The 22,685-nt window shown below is 39.5% G+C and overlaps 2 protein-coding genes across 2 annotated transcripts; one reads left to right on the top strand and one right to left on the bottom strand.

Moving 5' to 3' along the window:
- The first annotated feature begins 528 nt into the window (after window positions 1–528).
- rspo3 (R-spondin 3) lies at window positions 529–19,942 on the top strand. The gene is made up of 6 exons (XM_038275796.1): window positions 529–1,446; window positions 7,655–7,849; window positions 9,166–9,309; window positions 9,413–9,559; window positions 11,326–11,511; window positions 17,926–19,942. Exons 1-6 carry the CDS (start codon window positions 1,347–1,349, stop codon window positions 18,138–18,140), a joined length of 987 nt encoding a protein of 328 aa, XP_038131724.1. The 5' UTR covers window positions 529–1,346; the 3' UTR covers window positions 18,141–19,942.
- Window positions 19,943–20,703: 761 nt separating this feature from the next.
- On the bottom strand, window positions 20,704–22,217 carry mdh2 (malate dehydrogenase 2, NAD (mitochondrial)). Its single transcript, XM_038275795.1, has one exon. The coding sequence runs from the start codon at window positions 22,071–22,073 to the stop codon at window positions 21,060–21,062; it is 1,014 nt and encodes a 337-aa protein (XP_038131723.1). The 5' UTR covers window positions 22,074–22,217; the 3' UTR covers window positions 20,704–21,059.
- Window positions 22,218–22,685: the final 468 nt, after the last annotated feature.

The raw sequence follows: 22,685 nt of genomic DNA, 5'->3' as shown, positions 1-22,685 counted from the left end.
GAATTCCTGATCATGACTAAGTATTTCCAAAAACCATGCAGGTTAACAGTGAACCGGAAGCGAGGAATCATATACCAGCTTGACCATCACTGGGCAGGTGCTGAATGCAGCCATGGATTCTTGAAATGATTACAGAGGGGATGCAGACTCCTCGTTGACTGGATCCATTCTGGTAAAACTAAAAACTGTTTTTTCTTTGGAACTCCTTCTGTGCCATCTTTAACACCAAAACTGCTGACAGCATAAATTCTGCATTAGGTAGATGGAATAAACCTGCGTTTTCGTAAAAAAAAACAAAAATTAGATAAACATATCAGCAATCAAAATAAGTATTTCCACATTGCGATTACGAAAGAGCACTTTGAGCGACCAGGGAAAAAATCTAAAAGGAGAAATTATGAATTTTAGAAGGCGCACTGCGCATCTGCATCCTTGTATGTGTGTGAGTGTGTTTCTCCCCCTCTCTCTGACGCGGGGGGCATGCCCTCTAAATAAACTTTAGAGCTCATAGAGAGGGAGAGAGAAAGAGAGAGAGAAAGAGACAGCAGAAGGCTGAACTCATCGAGGGAGTGAATGGGTCCTGCAGGCAAAGCAGAAAAGCGCTGAAAGTGCGGAGATTTACTTTGGTTTAGACACAGCGAGCAGTAGGAGGAGGTGTCGATTTTACATCCAGAGCGGAACACTGCTGGGAAAGTCAGTTTAGTGACTCCTGATATTGACTCACTTTTTTGTGTGTGTCTTACTTTATGCATGTCCGTTTCTGTGCGCGACTGTCTGCCTGCGGCTCATGCAGACCTGAATAAGCGCGCCTGGCGCAGAAAGGTATCCATACACAGAGACGCACGGCGCATCTCCACCAAATCAGAGGGAGTTCTCACAAATGGATTAAACTTTTCAGGCTTTTTCAGCAGTTTAAAGCCTTCCTATTACATTATTACACACACAGGCCTTCTGATGTTTAATACAGTTCTTCTTTTTGTGCGCAACAGATAAAATTGGAGTGTTTTTTTTTTACGCGCGTTTGCTTTTGTAAAGGAAATGTTTCCCATCGCTGGAAGGATAACGAACTTCTAACTAGGACGGGTTTTCTCGGCACATATGTGGACCCTATCCAGGATGTTACAGTCTAAACGGCCCAGGCATCATTGGGCCACGGTACGCTACAACCACCACATAACACCACACAGCTGGGCTGCGTCCTGCTGCGTTTAGGAGTTTATCGCGCTCCAGCTTCAACCTCCTTTAGGCTGAGGAAAACGATCAAAAGCAAAAAGAAAGAAGATAAAACGCCAACGTGTTTTGGCGAACTTTAAAATTGGCGTTACGAGTCTCATCTCTGGGCTACTATGCAATTACAACTGATCTCATTTGTTCTGATCATCTGGAACTGCATGGATTACACTGGTTGTCAGCCGCACAGCAGCTCCAGGCACCGGCAGCACAAACGTGAGTAGATCGGTATGCTGTCTGGGGTTTTAACTGAAAGGTTGAAATAGGTTAGGGGGGAATTTAGTTAAAATTAAGCAGTTTTATTCCTTAATTTATTACAATATCGGAAAAAGATAAAAAAAAAAAAAAAAGACTCACAATCACATGCAGCTAAAATTCAGATAGTTGTGTTTTTAATTCTTAGAAATCAATGCATCTCCTCAGCAATGGTCAGTAGCCTATATCTAATATTTCTGCAAACAAATCCAACTGCATATTATTCAGTTCTCCAGCAGCCTTTTATTCAGATGCAAATGGTTTGTGTTAATAATGTACAACTAATAAGGTTTTTGTTTTTGTTTTTTACAACAAATGAACAATGTTTTTTTCTTTCCACAAGAGATGGACGATGATCTAGTAAACTGTACAAAAAAAACTGTGGAAATTGTTTGAGTTAAGCTCTTTTTTGCCAAATGTGCTTTTAAAATGTTGCTTTATTCTAAATTCGCTTGCTTTTCTACGTCCACTCCTTCAGTCGAATCTAATTGTCAATTTTTTTATACATAAGTGTCTATGGATTCTATTTATTATTTTTTCCATTGAAATTGAACTAAACTGAGTTGACTAAATAAGGGGGGCACTTGTAGTCCACAGCTGCCGCTGAGCGCCTCCTGCGTCGCTCTCTAGCGGTCAGCGCAGTAGATTTCAGGCGCACAGCTTCAATGGTCCACATATGAGAGCTGAATATGTTCATGTTTGGTATTTAGATCCCTTATTTAAAGATTTTATAAGTTTATATTGATGTTATTGTTCAGAACTGAAAAATATTTCTCCATATGTTGGCTTCAGTCATGATCTTAATGTGTATTTTAAAAGTTTACACCAGGACTCAGGAGATGTTCGAGCTTTGCTGGTATTTTTTCTCCCTAGAGTCCATTATTGTGTCTCATTTCCTGAGCTATGACCAAGCTCCATAGTACTCTATAATAATTAATACAGCTTTTTTTTTTCTTCTGCCCACGCACTATCTGAGGGTCTCCAGATGGGCTCTGATTTACTTAAGGAAGAGCTGGAATAGATAAATGAAAAGTTCCTTGAAACACTTGTCAGGGTTACAGGAAACTGTCTCTAATATGCAGTAATAGAGCTCTGGGGTGATGTTTTATCTATGCCACCTGGGGCTGAAAAGATGATTTGATATCAGAGCTTAGATTTGCGCTAAGGAGTGCTCTTTGTTTGAAATATTTCGGTAATGATTTTCAGTCCCAAAAGTGCAACAGCAATCATATCTCGCTTAAGATTTAATTTGGATTATAGGAGACTGAACGATAAGGAAATTATATATTTCTTGTTAACCTGTGCTCTATTTGCATTCAGCTCCCCTAACCCAATAGGAGAACCACCTTTTATTGGTCACACAGCTTTTGTGGGCTTTTTTTCTGCTTTTCCAATTTAAAGAGTTATTTCTTTCTCATTAATGAATTAATTTCTTAACAAAATTTCTTTTTGTTTACACTTGTGCATACAAAATGACAAAATCAATCTGTCTACGTCTAAATAAAATATCTCAAGATAAGTCAGACAGAATATATAACAACTGCAGACATCAGTTTTCAAATGTTGCAACACATTCTCATTTACATTCAGTTCTGGACTTTGACTGTGCCACTCGTATATTTGATGTAATCTTTTGTGTTGATTTGATTGCAATTCTCTGGGAGAAAAACAACTAGTTTTCTTCAACAATCCTGAATTTAGCTCCTTTTTTCTTATCATCAACTCTAAAGTTCCCTATCCCATAAATTTTTCCCCACAGCATGATGCTGCCTCCACCAAATTTCGGCATCAGAATTATGGGTTCAGGGTATTCTGCAGTGCACCTTCATCCATATGTTTGCTTACCCCTTACATGACTTACACCAAACTGGGCTTTTAACTTAGTTCACACTTACTACTTTCTATTATTGAATGATGGATTTACCAGCATAATGCGACTTGATCAAAAGACAAATTAAAAACGCATTTACAACCTTACAAAAAAGTTAACTTCTCTTCAAATAAACCAAACATTGGTGTGTTGTTTGCTGTGAAAATTGGTGCCATTCTGTGAAGCTCTATCAGGTAAAATTCCTTATAAATAGAGTAAAGTTTGAAACTGAGCAACCAAGAAAAACTTCCAGGGGTACAGATAGTATTGGTTGTAAATATGAGGCATTAAGATGATAAATGTCTTTGTAATCTTAAAGGTTTAAGGACAAAGGTTCTTTCTGTTAATTTCCTTTAATCAGTACTAACAGCGTCTCCGAACAGGATTGGCAGGATGCAAACAGGAAGGTCACTTAGACAAAACCTTGGTTTATGATATTTTTCCTCAAGGACAGACTATGCTGGCTAAACTGTGTGCAGAACACAGGTCATAAATCACCCATCCGTTAACTACTGTCTAACAGGAATAAAGGCTCAAGAGATGATTAAAACATCCATGTTAAACTGATATAAAGGCAGAATGACATTACCTTCATTCTTACCTAGAATCAGGAGCAAACATTTAACCTTTGCACTGACTAATAAACAGTTAATTTAAGAGCCCCCCAAACTTCCTCCAGGGATGCAGCTATCTGCCACTCGGAGAGATATCAGGGAGGATGGAGGGATTAGCTCTGGAAAGAGGACAGGCCAACGGAGGGACAAAAGGGGGGATAAGATTAACAGGAGAGTCAATGACCACTTGGTTAACAGGCCAGGATTACCAGGCAGCCAACGGAGATCAAGCAACAAACTTCCTGTGTGTGATGATGATGATGGTGATGATGATGATGGTGATGATGATGATGATGATGATGATGATGATGATGATGATGATGATGATGATGATGATGATGATGATGATGATGATGATGATGCCTATTAAAAACAACAACAACAAATCTCTGATACAGTGAATATGTGTCATTGGTAATATTTCCTGTATCAAATGACACATTGACTCATGGGGGAAAGACTGTGTCCGTTTGTCACACATTTGGAAGCACTGAAATTTAATCTGAACCTTTGAAACGCTAAATAAATTAAGAAATATAGATTAACCTAAAAAAATAAAATAAAATCTACTGACTTTTTTAAAACAAAAAAAAGGTTATTTTCTGGACAGGATAAATGTTGTGGAGGGAAGGGATACGGCAGTCATTTATGGTGATTCAAAATGGCAAAAAATTTACCAAGACATTACCCAACCTTGTTAATTAAAATACTGAACATTTTAAAGATTTGTCACATTTCAAACCCATCTCTGACTGCTTAAATAAAAGCAAACACTCTTATATATCTAAATAAGGGGTAATCTGAGGTTTAACATTAAGACAAACAATGAATTAAGCTGTTTACATAGTTTTAATTCAGTCAGTATTTTAGGAAATAATCTTCAAAGGATAAGGATCCATTTAAAAAGACTGCCAGTACAGGTTTGGGCACATCCATGCAACTTCGCTCTCAAAGATGCTAAAATTCTACAATCCATAAAATCTCATCACTGACCTGCAACAGGCTTTCTTCTATTGATGTGAAAGTTAATGCCTCTGCTATGAGAAGGAGAGTTCACATCAATGGGGTATGTGCCAGGAGGAAACCTTAGCTCTCTGAAAAAACACAAAGGTCAGACTAGAGCTGGGGAATGTGGACAAAGACCGGGACTTCTGAGCTACTTGTTTTATGGACAGAGGAGTCTAAAACAAAATAATCTGGATGCCAGAGCAGACACAAACAGCGGGTTCTACAGGTCTAGCTGCTGCAGAATATGGCCAGTTTGCCATCACATATTCCATCGCATCAGAGTACGTTTTAAAAACATAAGACCTTTTCTTAAAGAAATGACCATGGTAGACAACAATGAACCAAATCAGGAAATTGGAGTTCCAGATAATGTTCTCAGGTAGACTCTTTGGGTTGAACTGAAACATGCTACAAATGAAGGAATCATCCCAAACATCTCATTGCTGAAATTGAGGAGTGGAACAAACTTAGATTGCCACAACAGAAGCACCTTATTGAAGTTATTTTAGGGGATAATGGATAGTTTAAGATAGGTAAAAAAAAAAACTGTTTTTACATTTTGTTTAACATCTAAAAAGGTTCATTCTATTATTTAAACTTTGCTTTTTCTAGAGATGGTATTGTATTAAGAATCAAAACATAAACAAACCTTAATGTTGTGGTTTTCAATTGTTCACATAACTGTAAAACTCAAACCCATGTCATATTTTTACATACATGAAAAAAAGGGAATTTCACATACATGCATCTTGCTTGTCGAGCTACAAAGCTCTCTAACTGAGGTTTAGCTGGTACTAGTAATGGGTCTAGGCTGAATTAATGGGTCTGAGCAGCCTAAAGAAACAGATGTGGGTAAGTGGACAACACTTAAATGGAGTCAACATATTACAAACAAGGTGTCTTTGATCTGTAATGAACTGGCAGCTAAACCAGCTACGGCCAGGACTGAGAAATCCCCAAAGAGTATCAGACTTTTCTAAGTGATGCTCAGAAAAAAGCAAAGTGAATATCTTTAGTTTTGGTTTGAGGCTACATTTAAGGGAGTTATGTGAAGGTTAATTGCTTTGTTTTTGCTTTTTTGTTATACATGTCATGTCCAAGTAGTCAAAGTGATTTTAATTTTAAAGACAGCCTGAGTGATGACAAATAACGTATTCATTAATCAACAAGCAAAGCTTCACAAACCAACCCACTGGAAGCACACTTATTGAATAAAAGTGATGAATGAGAAACCAAATCAATGATATCTACCAATCTAGGATGGAAGTTTTATAATATTAAGCTGTACTAGCGATACATGAGGTCTTGAAATATGCTAGAACAGCATCTTTGGCACTGCACACCTCATATATTTTAGTTAATGTCTGTCTAGATCATTCACCAATAGGAGACCAGCTTTGTTAAACAAAAAGAGTTCAAAGGTTTAAACAACTGCTTACCCAAGTAATACAAAAGCCCCTCCTTACATTTGCATATAACATCTTGATGATCCCCAAGAACTTTGGGAAAATATGTGGACTGATGAGACAAAGATGGAACCTTTTTTTCTCTTATTTTAGACTGATGTGAAACTAAAAGAGAAATTCTTAAAAAGGAAGTGAAACCTATAGTCAGACATAGTCCTTATAATGGAATGACATAAGGCTAAATTTAGCTCTGTAGCAGCAAGTCCTAAAAGAGGATTCTCTATCTGAACACCAGTTCTTGACCTTTAGCTCAACTTTCTCTGGTTTTATATCACAAAAATCTACATCACACTGCAAAAAAAAAAAGCATGTTTTTGGATTGGCCTAGTGAATGTTTGTATTTAAATCTAACCAAAATATATTAGCAAGGTTTTAAATAGTTAACTGTTCCTAAAAATGTGTCTGAAAGAGAATATTGTGTCATCATGATGTGGAAAACTTGATTGCAGTTTTTTGCACCAAGAGTGGCATTACAATTTGTTTTGCCTAAAGCATGTTTTGGAGAGCTAATTCTTCTCCTGGAAAAAAAATGAATAAATAAAATCACCTGTGTCCACTTACGAACTGAGCTTTATATCAACGAATTTGTGTGACAGAAAGGTTTAATTGCTTTAAAACCATTAATGTTCTAACCATGGTACATGACCCAAATGCAGAGACTGAAGCTGAAGGTGGGTTCTTGCAGATTTCTTTATCCAAAAAAAAGGCAACAGAAGCAAAATTCCAAAACCATAAATCCTCAGGACCCACAAAAATACAGAGAACGAGAAAACTGAGATTAAGATGATGATGCTTTGAAAGGTTTTACAGCAAAAGCAAACAGTTATACTTACACGGATGGGATATAGCCAAACTAAAAGTAGCCCAACCTACATTTCTGGTTTAATCAAATACAAATGTTTTGTCTGTTTATTGGGTATTTAGAGATTATTTAACTTTGATCCCAAAATAAAGTGATAGTTTACATTTCAGCCACTTACCAAGCATGTTTGAATACAGCATACATTGCATGTGAAAATATAACAATAACCTGAGAATGTCAGATCAAATTATGACTCAAGATTCATATAAACTCTATTTCAAGTGTCTACTCTAACAATGAGCTGCCATGTGTTTGGTCAAATGTCAGGCTTGACACAATAAAAATCATAACCTTCCCTGATATGATGATAATTTGACATAATGAAAATGTTGCATTTTTTTGTGCGTAGCGATATCCGGTGGGAGCTCAGGGTGCCAGCAAGGTGGCTGCCTGACCTGCTCTGACTACAACGGCTGTCTGTCCTGCAAGCCTCGTCTCTTCATGCACTTGGAGAGGATCGGGATGAAGCAGATCGGAGTGTGCATGACTTCCTGCCCTCCTGGCTTTTACGGCACCCGGTCCCCAGAGAGAAACACCTGTACAAGTGAGTAAAAATTAAGAGAAATACGACATTTTCATTGTCCTCATTCCTTATCTAAATGATTAGAGGGTTGTGTTGGTTATTCTTCTTCTCTCTTTTTTTGGGGTCTTTTGTACTGTTAATTTAAATAGGACAGTAGAAACAGTAAATGTACCAATCAAATCATTTTCTTTCCATATTGTCACATTAAAACTTTTTTTTTTGTAGAGGACAATAAAAAGTGAAAGGGAAATAATTCATAATTCGTTATGAATACAAAAATTAAAACATATTGATTACATTTATGTTTCAGTCCTGTTTACTCTATCACATTGAACACATAGTTCTAACTGTGAAGTATGGTGGTGGCAGCCCTATGCTGTGTGAAGCTGGTAAAGCAGATGTAGGATAGATGAAGCTAAAAGCAAGGCAATCATGCAGAATAAGTGCAAAAAGCTGCTAGAGATTCCCAGCAGGTCAGAGGTTCACCCTCCAACAGGACAATACCATAAGCTCCACTAAGATGTTTTTAGACCAAAGCTTACTCTGCTGTTGGAATGGCCCCAGGCAGTCCAAAATAAGAATAGATATGCAAATCTGAGGCAATGTCAGAAATTATATGTTCATTAGCCATCCAATTTGACTGAGTCTTTCGCAATAAGTAATAAAAAAATTAATATTTTATAGCTGTGCAAAGTTGGCAGAGAAAACCCCACAAATGACTTGAAGGCATAATTAATGAGAAAGTCTGTAAAAATGTGACTCAGGGGGATACATAAAATACAAACTGAAGTCTTTATAATCTTATTGTTATAATCTTATCTCTCTTTTTTATGTGGAACTATAACACTTAATTGTAATTGAGGTTTTCTCCCTGGGCCAGAAATCCTTTGAAAAATATGTCTTTTTTTTTATCAAAATGTTATATTCCGGGAAAATATAACTTTTGATCAAATGAAAATAAAAATGATTTAGAAATGAATAAAACTAAGAAAAAACATTCTTTCTTTTTTACTTCTGCTCTAACTTGTGATGGTCAGTGATATAAAATCCTAATGAATACAGTCAGGTTTAAGGTTGTAATGTGACATTATGTGGGAAAGTTCCAGCCAGATAAATGATTCCACAAGGCTCTATGGTTATTTAGAGAATTGTAGTTTGTTTACTCTTCTTTATAAGCAAGACTAACTCTAACATGAAATTATTAGAAAATGTATTTAGATAATTTAGAGATACACTCATAGTTTTAGTTGTTGTCTTATATAATTCTGCTTCATGGATATACTAGATAAACTGCCTGCCTAAACATAACTGGTGGTCCTGGGATCTTTTTGCCTCAGAGTGCAGGTCAGAGTGTGACTCGTGCTTTAACAAGAACTTCTGCACGCGCTGCCGATCAGGGTTCTACCTTCACCTGGGCAAGTGCCTGGACAGCTGCCCAGTGGGCATGGTCCACAGCAATGCACAAAGGGAGTGTGTCCCCAGTGAGTCTCTTCATTTCACTTTCCTTAAGGTTAACAATGAAATCTGAAGACCTTCATCAGAAAAAGAAAGATGTTGATTTAAGTGTTATAACCTCGCCTACAGGATGCTCTGCAGAGTGTGAATCATGTGTGAACAGCGACACATGCACAAGGTGCCGGCCAGGGCTTTATCAGCTAAATGGAAGGTGCTACCACATCTGTCCAGATGACTATGAGCCCAACGACAAACTAATGGAGTGCACACCACAAGGTAAGTCCAGCATAAGACAATGTAAGAATGTCTACTTTTACTGGACATTTTAATCTGCTATGAATAAAAGTTTCTTTCAATTTATAAAAGAATCAAAAGTTCTTCTCTTTCTTCGGATTTGAACTAGCAGTTCAAATGCACAGTAGCATAGAGGGTAGCTCTGTTCGAGTCCCAGCCTGGGGTCTTTCTGCATGGAGTTTGCATGTTCTCCCTGTTGATGCATGAGTGCTCTCTCCATGTACTCCGGCGTCCTCCCACAGTCCAAAAATATGACTGTTAGGTGAATTGGCTTCTCTAAATTCTCCTTAGGTGTGAGTGTGTGCATGTGCATGGTTATTTGTCTCGGTATTGCCCTCCGATAGACTGGCGACCTGTCTAGGCTGTACTCCGCCTCTCACCCACTGACAACTGGAGATAGGCACCAGCACCCCTCGCGACGATGGATGGATGGATGGATGGATGGATGGATGGATGGATGGATGGATGGATGGATGGATGGATGGATGGATGGATGGATGGATGGATGGATGGATGGATGGATGGATGGACTAGCAGTAGGGACTCTTTCTACCTTCAATAGCTTTTTGTTTCTTGGTTTTGGTAACTGCTTTTCATAATCTTGACATTCTTTCAATGATCTATATGAGGGTGTCACCTACAGTAACATGGTTTTCCAACAGTCTTGAAGGAGTTTCAAGGTGTAGAAGTAAAGTAGTGTGCCCACACATTAGACTGGCAGTGTATGTACTGCATGACTACAAACATACATACAGTACCATCTCAGTAAATTGGATTATGTGTTCCCATGAGTCCCAATTATCTGATAAATAATACATTTTAAAAATAACTTTTAAGCAATAAGCCTGAGTGCCTTCTGTATTAAACATGTTCTGTATTAAGTATGTTCTGCTAAATTATAACCTTAAATGGCCCTTTCGGTTTCCTTGTAAGTGGGAAATCATCATAACAAACAGAAATAAATGCTTAAAAACCTCCCTCTGTCTGTAGTTAATCTATATCATGTGTTTTATTTAGTAAATTGAGTTAAAGAAATAAAACGACATTCCAGATGTTTTAATTTATTGTGATGCACCTGCATATGTTACTTATTGAGCTTTGTCATGAAACCCAAACAAAGTGGAGCAAGTTTCCAACATATCTGGTCCCTCAACTCAGATATCCATGCTTTAAATTCAGGGTGAGAAGCAATTCCCTAAATTTTTTATTACTAAATAGAAGTAGAGGGCAAAGTCATTGTGAAAAGCCATATCAGCCATATTTACAGTTTCTTATGAGCCATCAAGGACAGGGGATAGGCAAGGTTGGTTCGACTGGCCTACAGCTTTAGCACAGAAACACCAAACATTGCTCAATGTTGACGGCATTATTAGGGAAAGCTTTTACTGAGCAGGATCAGAGAAACTGTTCAGTCTTATTGAGACGAGGGATTGAGCTAAATGCAGGTTAGAAGAAAGAAGAAAACTTGCTGAAGGCTGCAAGAGACTAGAGAGCAGTTACAGGTTTACCTTCAGTGATCTAGAGCTACAGTGTAATTGGTCCAGATACAGAATGTTATCGTTTAGATGAGCGTAAAAATATACAACGAGATTCCATTTAGGATCCTCGAGAAGGCATGAAGTTTGATGTGACTAATAATTGAATGCAAAATAAGTGTTTCAACACTTTTAATTTTCATTTAACTTAGTTTGACATTTCGGTGAAGCTTTGTGACTGTAACTTCTCCCTCTCCATGTTTCTCATGTTAGTGCACTGTGAGGTGGGCGAATGGAGCGAGTGGAGCCCCTGCTCTAGGTCAGGCAAAACCTGCGGCTTCAGGCGAGGCCAGGAGACCCGCACAAGACAGGTCCTGCAGTATCCGTCGCCTTTTGGGAATCCCTGCCCTGACCTCTCTGAGGTCAATAACTGTCTGGTGAAGAAGAAGAGATGTCCAGGTAATTGCAGCAAAACAGCTGTTTTTTTCTCCTCCGGACGGATATATGATTTTTTTTAAAAATACATATATTGATCAAAACAGCCAATGCAGCCAGTTTTAATTGCTGTCAAGTTTTCAGGTTCACATTCAATGATGCGTTTGGATAAAATAGCACAGTTTCAGCTCTATGCATTCCTGAAAGCTCTGCTTCAGTTTGTACAACCAGAAAAGACCAGTCTTCCACTCAGGACTGCATGTTTACTCAGAGGACTGTCATTGTGGATGTAGCTAGGACAGTGGGGGGAGCACACATGTGTGATGTTGCAATTGGCAAACTGTTTGGGGTTTCTTTTTTTGTTTTGTTTTTTCCCCACCAGACCTTCTGATTTGAAACAGTGAAACCACTCTCTTTGCTCCCAGTAAACAAGGAATAGCGTGATCATTTCTAATGTAGGTTGAAAAGTACTTTCAGACGAGGCTTGTCTTTTTTTTGTGTGTGAAATCTGCCGCCTACAGCACATTTACGACCACTTTGAGCTTCTCTGGTGTGTGTGTGGGTACCGAGGTGGTTGGTTGTCGGTTATGGCTTATTGTTTTTTCTCCGGGGTTCTGCAGTGTTAAATGACAGATTGCAGACAGGGTATAAGGCTGAGATCCAGTCCCATGGGGCCTCACACTTACAGAACAAACACTGTACTAGTTTGTGTGTGTCAGTGTGTGTGTGTGATGCAGCAAAAAGCAGTTGACTCTGGGGCAGAGACAGCCAGCTCAACATCAACATCCTCCTCTTGGGAGGCAAGAGGCGACTAGGGGATCAGTATTGGTTTATCCCCACAGCTGCTAATGCACACACACGATAATAAGCTGGCACACACAAATCCAAAGCAGCATATATATGCACATCGCCAGCTAAAACTAGACTGTCTCTGTTTTAAACAGGCCAGAAAATTGCTCACATTCTCACTTACACACATCTCTAGGTACACAGATTCCACCTTTTAAATAACTCCAAAGTCGACACTGTTGTAGTTAGTCAGGGGCTGATATGATTTGCATGGTGGACTTGAAAATGTTACCTCTGTCTCCTTATTTATCATTACACAACTTGTGTGCACCAAGGGATCAGAACCCCACATCAGTGCTGAGGATTTTGATTCTAGTCACTTAGATTGAGGACTGGGACTTTAATGTGGATTTAAATTCTACTGATCCAACCAGAGCAAAAAAAAAAACTAGAGAGAGTAGACTGTTCTTATCAGTTCTCTCCAAGAGACTCCACAGTGAATGGAAGCTAATTATCTGCCTCGATGCATCCTCTCCTCACTGTTTACGTTCTGCACACGCTAGGGGGTCAGTGGCCTGACCTCAGAGAGCCCCCAGTAATCCTCCAACAGTCCTCCAACACTGATACATCCTTCTTCCCATCTTCTGCCTTTCTTCCTTTTTCTGTGCTTTCTGCTTTAGCTTCTTCACCCCCTGTGACCTGCATCTCCGTTTCCTCTTCCTGTAAATATTTCTTCTTTCCACAATCTTTTCTGTCTTCCCTTATTATCACTTTTATATATCATCATTTTCTAAGAGATACAATGATCAACCTTTTGGCGGATACCAATGCTAGGTTTTCTTTAGGATCTGATCTTAGACTCTGGTCTTTTTATTTCTATTTTTCCAGACAACTATATCACAATAGGATAAGTCCACTTATGAAACGTAAAGAAATCCACATGAGGAATTATCGTATGATTCACATTTATGTATCAAAGAATATTTACTTGGATTGCCAAAAAACTCAAAGTGCATGTTTCTTTTTAAACCAAAGTTCTATTAATACACTTCATAAAAGACAGATTGCAATCTCTAAAAGTTAGATTAAAATGCATCACTTTTATTTTATACATGGCTTATTTATTAATAAAAAAAAACTGTCCAGAATTCCCCTTAGATTTTCTCCTCTTCATCCTTCTGTTTTTCTTTCCCAGGAGACATAGACATCTTACGTTCAAAGTAACGTTCTAATAAGCATGAAAGAAACTAGAATATCAAAAGATTTCATGATACTTTATGTAAACATAAAATTGGTTCAAGAGATTAATCTGTACTTTTTGCTTACCAGAAGACCGATCCTACTGAGCAGCTAACTTCAGGTTCTTTAGATTTTATCCTCTGACATTGTACCAGCCTTTTTATGCAGAAATTTCAGAGCTGAAATTCTAAACTTTATCCAATAATTATAAATGCTCAGACCCATGCAACCTCATTTGTCCTTTCGCAAATGATTGCTTTCTGGATCATCCCTTAGTAGAACTTAAGTTCACCTTCCTTGACTCTATAGCTTGATGGACTATTTGTCTGTCTGCTGAGCCCAAAACATGTTATGCAGAAAGTGCTGAAAAATACACTATGTATTACCCACTCAGAAAAGCTACCCCCAGTCAACCACTCGGTGTATACATGTACTATATGAGTGAGTGGATATTATTCACACAACAATCCCCATCGTGACATCCTGGCACCCATGCAGCAGGCATTCCACTTGTGGGACATCCCAAGGCCTTTAATCCCAGTCTGTCTACCGCTGAAAGCTCCCCTAACGACAGAACGGCTGCCGCAGAGAACGCACCAGCATGAAACCCTACAGTGTCCTTTTAAACATCCTTCTGAATACTTCTTCTGTCGGTAACACATGTGATGGGTTTTCAATTATGAACCCCTTGTGGTTTTCTTTGACAACCCTCCCCAGTGTCCGATCAGTGGTTTCATGTTCCATAAAGTTGTTTTCTTTGTTCTTCACCCAGTGAATTTTGTACTCTGTCTCTGTGTCAGTGATTTCTATAGCCTTCTGTTCCAAATAGTTTCTTTGGTGGGAAATAGCTCTTGTGCTTGGAAAAAAAGACTAAGTGAGCCTCTTCTTGCATCCATCATTTATCATTTAGTGTTTATAGTACAGTATATACTCCTACCCTCATTAAACCTTTTGACCAACCAGTTATACCTTCTCTCTTATCATTCTTGTTATCCTCTACCTCATTAAGGTAGTATCAACAGTACAGCTCCCTCTTGATTTCAGTTATCTAACACAAAGCAGTTTGTCACACTTGATAATACAGTCTCCGTCAATTTAGAGGTGCCTCAAAGTTATGTTATCGGGCCCTTCCCTTTCCTAAAATATTCCTTTTCTAATTAAACATAAATCCACCTCAGAAGTAAGTTCTCCTCTTAAAAAATATGTAACTATGCAAAATCTAGAAACCTGTGTATAGGGCTTGATTGGATGCAATGCAGCTCCCTTTCCTTTCATGTCCTGTTAAAACTTGGGCAATAAGGCAACAATCACTTGACCTCTTTTAAACGATTGACTGGCGAAATTTTGGCATGTAAAATCCAAGCTTGTACATATAAACGGTTGGGCACAGGCTTGCAATGCAATACAAGGAGTTTCTTCTTTTGTTTGTTTTTGTGCTTTTATTGACATGGCATGCAAATACAAGCGCTGAATGTGAGTCTCACTGACTGACAAATCTACAGCCAATTTCCACATGGAGAAAAACTATATTATAGCTTTCTTCTACTTTCTTATAATATGTGATTTTAGTAAATTGTAGAAAACTCTTCAGCCTTGATGCCTTGACTGTAAAAGACTGCTTTGGAAAGGTTAAAGTCCATTCAATCATATTTCTTGGTGGAACACAACAGATTGAGATTGCAACCCGTAACATCACCATCATGTCCTGTGTTGGCTTTAATGGGCGGTGGAGTTGAAAACAATGTGTAGTAGACGTTTGCAGCTCCCTGTTTGTCAAACCCTGTATGTCTATAAAGCTACGTAAATTCAGAATAAGGCATTTGAACTGAAATTTTGCAATAGTAGTTGATTTATCTATTTTCTTCTGTCAATCCAAAAATGAATCGTGGAAGCAATGAGTCCAGAAGGAAAACCCAAACACACAATCTTTCCAGTAACACTTTTGCTTTTTTTTAATGATTCCAGGTTTTGTCAAAGTCAGCAAAATCTGAGTCTATCCCAGGGTCTTTATTCAGTGGTACCTGCACAGAAAACTTCTAAAGGGAAGCAAAGTTTCCCGATCAGATGATAAAAACCACACCATCTCCTTACAGTGTTGAAACATAGTGACTACCTCAAGCCCCTTACCTTCTATCTACATTCAGCCACTCCATGGAGAGAGGTGGTTTCAGTCTTTTGTCTCTTTTGGTTCTGAATGCTTCAGTCCTGGTTCAAATCCATGACTGTTAGCTGGGTATAAACAGTAGGAAAACCAATAATTCATAACTTTTTTGGCTCAGCTCTTTTTTCACTCAGTATAGCAGGTCATTCATGCAGAATAATTATTTTTAATTTAAGCAACTGTAATTAACATCAGGATAGAATCTATGCAGATGATTGCTTAGATATAGCTAATACTAAATAGACTGTAAATGACATAAAGTCCAATGAGACAATCATCGTTTCCAAAAAAAGGAACTCAACCCAAATCTGTCCGAAAAAGTCAATATTTCGGAGAAACTTGTAACAAAATTTGAGTGTCCAAAATAACTGTTCTGAAACAATACAGGTGTCTCATTTAGGGAAATTATCCACACGTCTGCTCACAGTTTACGTTTAGCCTGTCGGAAACTGTTCCAGCAAGCCAAATTCATGTTGGCCTGATAAACACTCTGCTAATCATCTTACCACTAGCACGGATTAGGTTTCTGCTCTGGTTTAACAAAAGCACTGGGGCTACAGTATGACTAATCCACTGAACTTGTAAATAGTTATGGTGTTAGGACAGAGAAAACAATGAGAGCGAAGGGGACTTCCTGTGTTTATAGAGGATGAGGGCATACCGTGGATGAGTCAGTGGACCAGATTACCCCGTCCATCCATCCATCCATCGGTTCATCCATCCATGAAACCAGCTCTCTTCACTATGACTTCTGTTTTTCTGAAAACAATCTGCATGTTGCCGTCAACACTTGAACAGCATTTCTGCTCCATTTCCACCACAAAACCTCTTTTCTTTACAAAATGTCAAGCATAAAAAGTAGCACAGAAGTTAGGAAGAGTTGTACACCCCCCATTGCAAAAGGCATAAGCCAGACTTGACTCCTACTCCAACCAAAGACCTGCCTTGATTAATGCATGTAGGGGGTGAGGCGAGAGGCAAAAAGCTTGCAGACAGGAAAGACAGATCTCTCTTTCTCTTTCTCTCTCTGTGTCTGAGCCCACTGCCTACTTCAGCAATTTCACAATCCCCAAACAGGCAGCCAACAGCCGAGCAGGCCGTGCTGCTCCGTTCCACTCACACATGAGCGGCACCCGTACAACAACAGGAATGGGCCCCCTCTGCTTTCACTCGTAGGTCCTGTCTCCAACCTTCCTGAGGGTAGATCTTGTTATTATCATTAATAACCGCCGCTCAGGCAGAGATAAAACCTTAAGCATTCCAAAAACTCCCACTTTTGTTTATGAGACAGTGTTGCAAGAACAGATAAAATGGGGAGGGGGGTTATTTAAAGGCTTTCTATTTTCGACAAAGGTCTGCTCATCATATGCAGAGGGCCACAACAGCTGACAGGCTGACAGCAGAGCAGTTTCCTGTTAGTGATCGCTGACACCTACTGGTGGAAAAAGAAACTAACATTATTCCTGGTTTAAGGCCTCTGTCATCCTTTTTTTTCTTATTTTTTCTAAACTACAGAATAATAAGAGGGAGTTTTTTTTTTCTTCAAAAATATATATTTATTTGTGGAAGTGAGGGAAATTAAGTTTAACTTCCTGATTAATGTAACATAACACAATTTCTTTATGTTGCCAAACGTTTTGTAAATTCCACTAATGCCACCTGCAGTGAAACACCCCACAACATGATGCTGCCACTACTGTACTTACCATTTGGGATAGTGTCCTCAGGCTTGCAAGCTCTCCTGTTTTCCTCTGAATGTAACGATCATTAATATTGCAACACACTTTAATTTTAGTTTCACTGAATCACAAAATAAGTAAGAGAAATTAAGGGCCTTCTCCCTGGGTGTAAATCCAAAATATAATCTGGCCTTGTCCAGTGGTCTTTCAGCTCTCTTACAGGTTACAGCCAGAAGCTCAAAAAGGTTTACTATTTTTGTGATGGGATTTATTTAGACGCTTTGCACCAAAGCACCTTGATCTCTAAACCACTAAACCTTACTTGACACAAACTTCCCAAATAACCTTAAAGTAACGGTGTTTAAATTTGTGGAAACTTTTAAACTGAAATATGAAAACATTCTGTAATAACTTTTCTTATTCATCATTCTGGCATTAAGCTGAGTATATATCCTCTTTTATCGCATTACATTTAGGGAAATTGGCAAGGACATTTATAACAAGCAGGGTAAAAAATCAGGAAGTCATCCGAATTATAATCTGCTATGTTAAAATTTTCTTGCCTTTCAGGACGGAAGAAGAACGACAGAAGAGACAGGAGGAATCGCAACAACCGCAAAGACAAGGAAACCCAAGAGGTGCGGAGGGAGAGGAAGAGGGAGCGTGAGCGGGACAGGGACACCAGTGAACGTGAGGACTCTGACAACAGAAACAAAACGGAGCACAGACACCGAAGAGGCAATGACTCACAGACAGTCTCTCCTGGAGACGGCCTCGTGCAATAAAGCTGGGGACAGACGAAGACATCCTCTGGTTGTCTCCCCATCCTTCCTGCTAATGGCATCTCTCCCTTACCAACTATCTCGCCTCTCTTTGACCCCTCTTTACAGGGGTGTTGCTGCTACTTGTATGGTTTCAACAGACCGTTCTGACATCAGTGTTATGGGGCACATTCACAGACTTTAAGAAGCCCTTTTGATCTCATAAACTGCATCATCATCGCACAAAGTGTATCCTGTGAAAGCTTTAGTGGACACTGCTGTTGAGAAACTGGGAACAGTCTGGCACAGCAGAGGACTGGGACAGACTAAGACAGAGACATTTGCTTGTTTATATGGTTATTTAATGGAGCCCTGGTACAATATTGTGTATCTTTGGTTTCAAAATGTAGATTACAGTGATTTCCAAAGGTATCTGTAGCCCCTGAACGTGTTTTTTTTTTTGCGTTTTATTACATTATAACTCAAACTTTATGCTAATTTATGAAGTTCTGTGCTCGACCAACAAAAATGGGGCATCATTATTAAAAGGAATAAAATAAATCACAATTTTAATATTTTTCATACAAATAAAAATGCAGAATAGCTCAAGCTGTATTTGCATCCTGCCTTCATTTAATCCAGTTTTAATCTAGTGCAACATTAGAACTCATCAAATTTGTAAAAAAAAATAAAATAAAAATAAGAAAGAATAAAATGTTAATCATTTAATCTGATTACAATGCAGTTGTTCAATGAAGGCCTCATAGATTTCTTAGAGAGCAGAACAAAAAGAATCTTAAATACCAAGGAGCATAGCAGACAGGTCAGGAGTTTGATGCAATGGTTGGGTTGTAAACAACATCCCTAACTTCATGTGATGTACTGTTCAAATCATCTTTCCAAAGATTGGAAGAGGGGAAAAACGATTGCAATTGCAAACCTAGCAAGATATAAATGTCCAGCTAAACTGGCTAAAATGAGAACATCAATCCAAAAGCAGCCTAGAGGTCCATGGTGACTCTAGAAGAGCTGCAGAGATCCTTAGTTGGCGTTGATGGAACAAAGCTCTGAGGAGGCCTGTTTAATGTTCACCTCCAGCTGCGAAGAAGTACATGACATACATGCAGTGAAAGATGTATTTGGATGTGACCAAAGTCAGCTATTTATGCCACATTCGCTACAGAGGTAAGAGGAGTGAGGAACACTAAACATCTCCATTATGATCCAAACCCACAATCAGGAAAAGCAGTAGCACCAGCTTGGATTGGGAACAGATCAGAATAGATGGATGGAGCTAAACATGAAACCACCCTCTAAGAACACCAGCTGGAGGCAGCAGATGACTGAATCCTGCAGGCAATTCAGTTTGTTTTTTTGGGAAAAATTAAAAACCATCTTTCTTCTACCTTTTTCACAAATATTCTCCACTTGTACATCAGTCACATAAAAAAACCTAATAAAATATCGGCTCATTTGTGGATGTAATGTGACAAAATGTGACTTAGTTCAAGGCGTGGGAATACTTCTGTAGGACAGTTTATTGTTGTTGTTGTACTCGTGTAGATCTCTCTATCCGGTACAAATTTTGTAAATAAAGCTGTGAGTTTGAGTTCTCACTAGCAGACAGATGTATGGAAAACAGAGTGCTGTGTCCAAAACTGAAAAATGTACATGTCAACTATGTACATGTATTTACATGAAAGTCATAGATCTTCAAGACCACTACCCCCACCCTCCTCTTTTTTTGTTGTAAATGGATGCTCCGAGTAAAGCTCATCGAACAAAACCAAAAACTGTATGTAAAATAAACCTATACTGGTTTCTAAGTCTGATTTTTATTATTATTTAGCTCCACAAACAGCTAATAACTGATAGAGAGTCCTGCTTGTAGGTCTATTGTCGGTTATGAAGAAACAAACATGGTGCTGCGTTATTTATTGGGACCATAAAGAGCTTTATAACCTACCAATGTTTAATGATCAGGTACAGAGCATTAACCTGATCAAAGTCTAACAGCGTAGTATTTTTATACATGTGTATTTAGAATACATTTCAGTAACTAAATATGTGACATTAGGGGTTTTATTGTTTTTTTTACTTTTTTTTATGACTATTTTTTAAGTTTAGGAGAGCAATAGTGCATCAAAGCAGTTGTTTCCATAATAACTAGCTCATTTGACCTTGATAATTTACTTCGATCAGGTCATTTAAACACATGTCCAGGGTGACTTCCAACTTGGGGATGTTTTCCCTTTCTTCCACCCTTTTTAATCTGCCCTTCTGCTGTTTTATTACTGTGAATAAAGGCCACCAATGCCATACTCCCTTATTAACACAGAGTCATTTCAAGAAAGTATTTGCCTTAATATTTCAAAGTATTGAAGCAATGGGGTACAGCCACTGACACACTGGGTGTTAAATAGCAGCAAGTTTCAAAATACTTAGATATGACTACAGATGACCTTTGTGGTGGTTTTATTTGGAATCTTCTAAAAGAAGCCCTGCAAAGAGTAGCCTAAGCAGTCTCACTGATCGGTGACATTTTTTTAAACCTTCATTGTTAAAGATAGATGAGGGAAAAGAAGCATTTTAAAGTTCATCGGTTTATTGGTGGAGTGAATATTTTGCTCTTCAGTAACAACAACCGTTTAAGCATCAGCAGGTATGACAGCATCCCTCCTTGTTCACAGCAGAAAAGTCAGAATGCATTCAGATTTGCAAAAATATAATTATCACATTACAGTAGAGAATGGGCATGAATTATACACACATGACAAAGCTGTGGTCGATAAAGGGGGAAAAACAAAAATAAAGTCAAAACAAAATGACCCTACTGCCAACAGAAAAAGAGAGGAAACACTGATGGATGTTTAGATAGTCTGATGCATTTTAAGACCGAATATCCATCACCGGTGTTATTTCTTGACCCCAAGCAGCTGCACTTTACTTCATGTTGGCTGCAAAGTCCTCTCCTTTCTTGATGGAGGCCTTCAGCTCACCGATGGCACTGGCTACCAGCTTCTCCTCAAACGCAGACAGCTTGCCCAGGCCCAGGTTCTTCTCAATGCCGTTCTTTCCCAGCAGCAGGGGGGTGGAGAAGTACTTGCACTCCGTCTCCTCGGACCTGACGAAGGCGCACTCAACCACGCCCTCCTTCCCGTTCATGGCGTCCAGGACGGAAAAGGTGAAGCGAGCACCTGCGTAAGCCATGGACAGGGTGGCGGAACCCGCTCCAGCCTTGGCTTTGACCACCTCTGTGCCGGCTTCCTGGATCCGCTCGGTGAGGGCGGTCAGCTGGTCGGCAGGGAACTCCACCTTAGGGGTGCACTGGGAGATCAGGGGGATGATGGTCTTCCCAGCGTGACCGCCAATCACAGGAACGTTGACCCGAGCCGGATCCAGGCCTTTCAGCTCCGCCACGAAGGTGTTGGCCCTGACAATGTCCAAGGTGGTGACCCCGAACACCCTGTTGGGGTTGTACACGCCGTGCTTCTTCATTACCTCCGCGGTGATCGGGATGGTGGAGTTGACGGGGTTAGCGATGATGCAGATCATGGCCTCGGGGCAGTTGCGTGCGCAGGCGTCCGCCAGGTTAGCTACAATGGTGGCGTTGGTGTTGAACAGGTCGTCCCGGGTCATACCGGGTTTCCTCGGCACGCCGGCGGGGATAACCACCACCTCACAGCCCTGCAGAGCGGCGTCCAGCTGGTCAGGGCCGATGTAGCCGCTCACCTGGGCTCTGGTTTCGATGTGGCTGAGGTCGGCGGCCACCCCGGGCGTGTGAGCGATATCATAGAGGGAGAGCTGGCTCACCAACGGGCTGTTCTTCAGGAGCAGGGACAGCGGCTGGCCTATACCTCCAGAGGCGCCTAGCACCGCCACCTTGGCGTGGTTCTGCGAGGAGGTGGAAAGGCTCCGGGCCAGGCTGAGGGTGGGTCTCACTGCACGGGAAAACATCTTTCTTTCGGTTCTTCTTTGTGTTTAGTTTGGTAAAAAAAACAAAAATAGTCGACGAGCCCCTTTCCTCTGTGACACCAACGTCCTCTAGCAGCGAGTGAACAGGACCGCTCAGGGTTCTTCTCCTTGGTGTTGTTGGAAGAAGGTCGTCATCAGTGAAGCATTACTGTCACCTAGTGTTCAGGAGGGCGAACTGACCGCTCACACATTACCCCGGAAAACAACTTTTTCACATTTTTCCCCATTAAAGTATAAATCAGATAGGCTAAATATTTTTGATGGACTATTAAGTGAAATACCAATAAACAATTAGAGCTTAACTGTGAAGTGGTAGCACTCTTAAAAAAAAAAAATGCAGTTACTGTAACTGTCAAGTCCCTTCTAATTTGTTACCTCTAATTAAAATCAGATCAACCATTGTCATACGGTTCAAGGTAACTTTATTGAAACCTGTATGTACATTTGTGTCTCCAGTCTGGAAAGGGATGTAGGACCAACCCTGCCATATTTAAAAATAAATACAGAAATAAATAAAAGCTCAATAAATAAATAAGCATACTATTAATTGCCTCAAAAAATACAATAAACAAATAAATGTAGGAAGAAATTAAA

The sequence above is a fragment of the Cyprinodon tularosa genome, unplaced genomic scaffold (assembly GCF_016077235.1).
Source record: "Cyprinodon tularosa strain WSP-4 unplaced genomic scaffold, ASM1607723v1 ctg98, whole genome shotgun sequence".
Lineage (NCBI taxonomy): Eukaryota > Metazoa > Chordata > Actinopteri > Cyprinodontiformes > Cyprinodontidae > Cyprinodon > Cyprinodon tularosa.
Note: the sequence above shows the minus strand (reverse complement) of the source record. Positions and strands in the feature narration are given on the sequence as shown.

Excerpts from the sequence above, each read along its gene's own strand:
- rspo3 (XM_038275796.1), top strand. The coding sequence starts at position 1,347 with ATGCAATTACAACTGATCTCATTTGTTCTGATCATCTGGAACTGCATG. Across the intron at positions 7,850-9,165 it reads AGAGAGAAACACCTGTACAA|AGTGCAGGTCAGAGTGTGAC; the intron begins GTGAGTAAAAAT and ends TTTTTGCCTCAG. Across the intron at positions 9,310-9,412 it reads ACAAAGGGAGTGTGTCCCCA|GATGCTCTGCAGAGTGTGAA; the intron begins GTGAGTCTCTTC and ends CCTCGCCTACAG.
- mdh2 (XM_038275795.1), bottom strand. The coding sequence starts at position 22,073 with ATGTTTTCCCGTGCAGTGAGACCCACCCTCAGCCTGGCCCGGAGCCTT.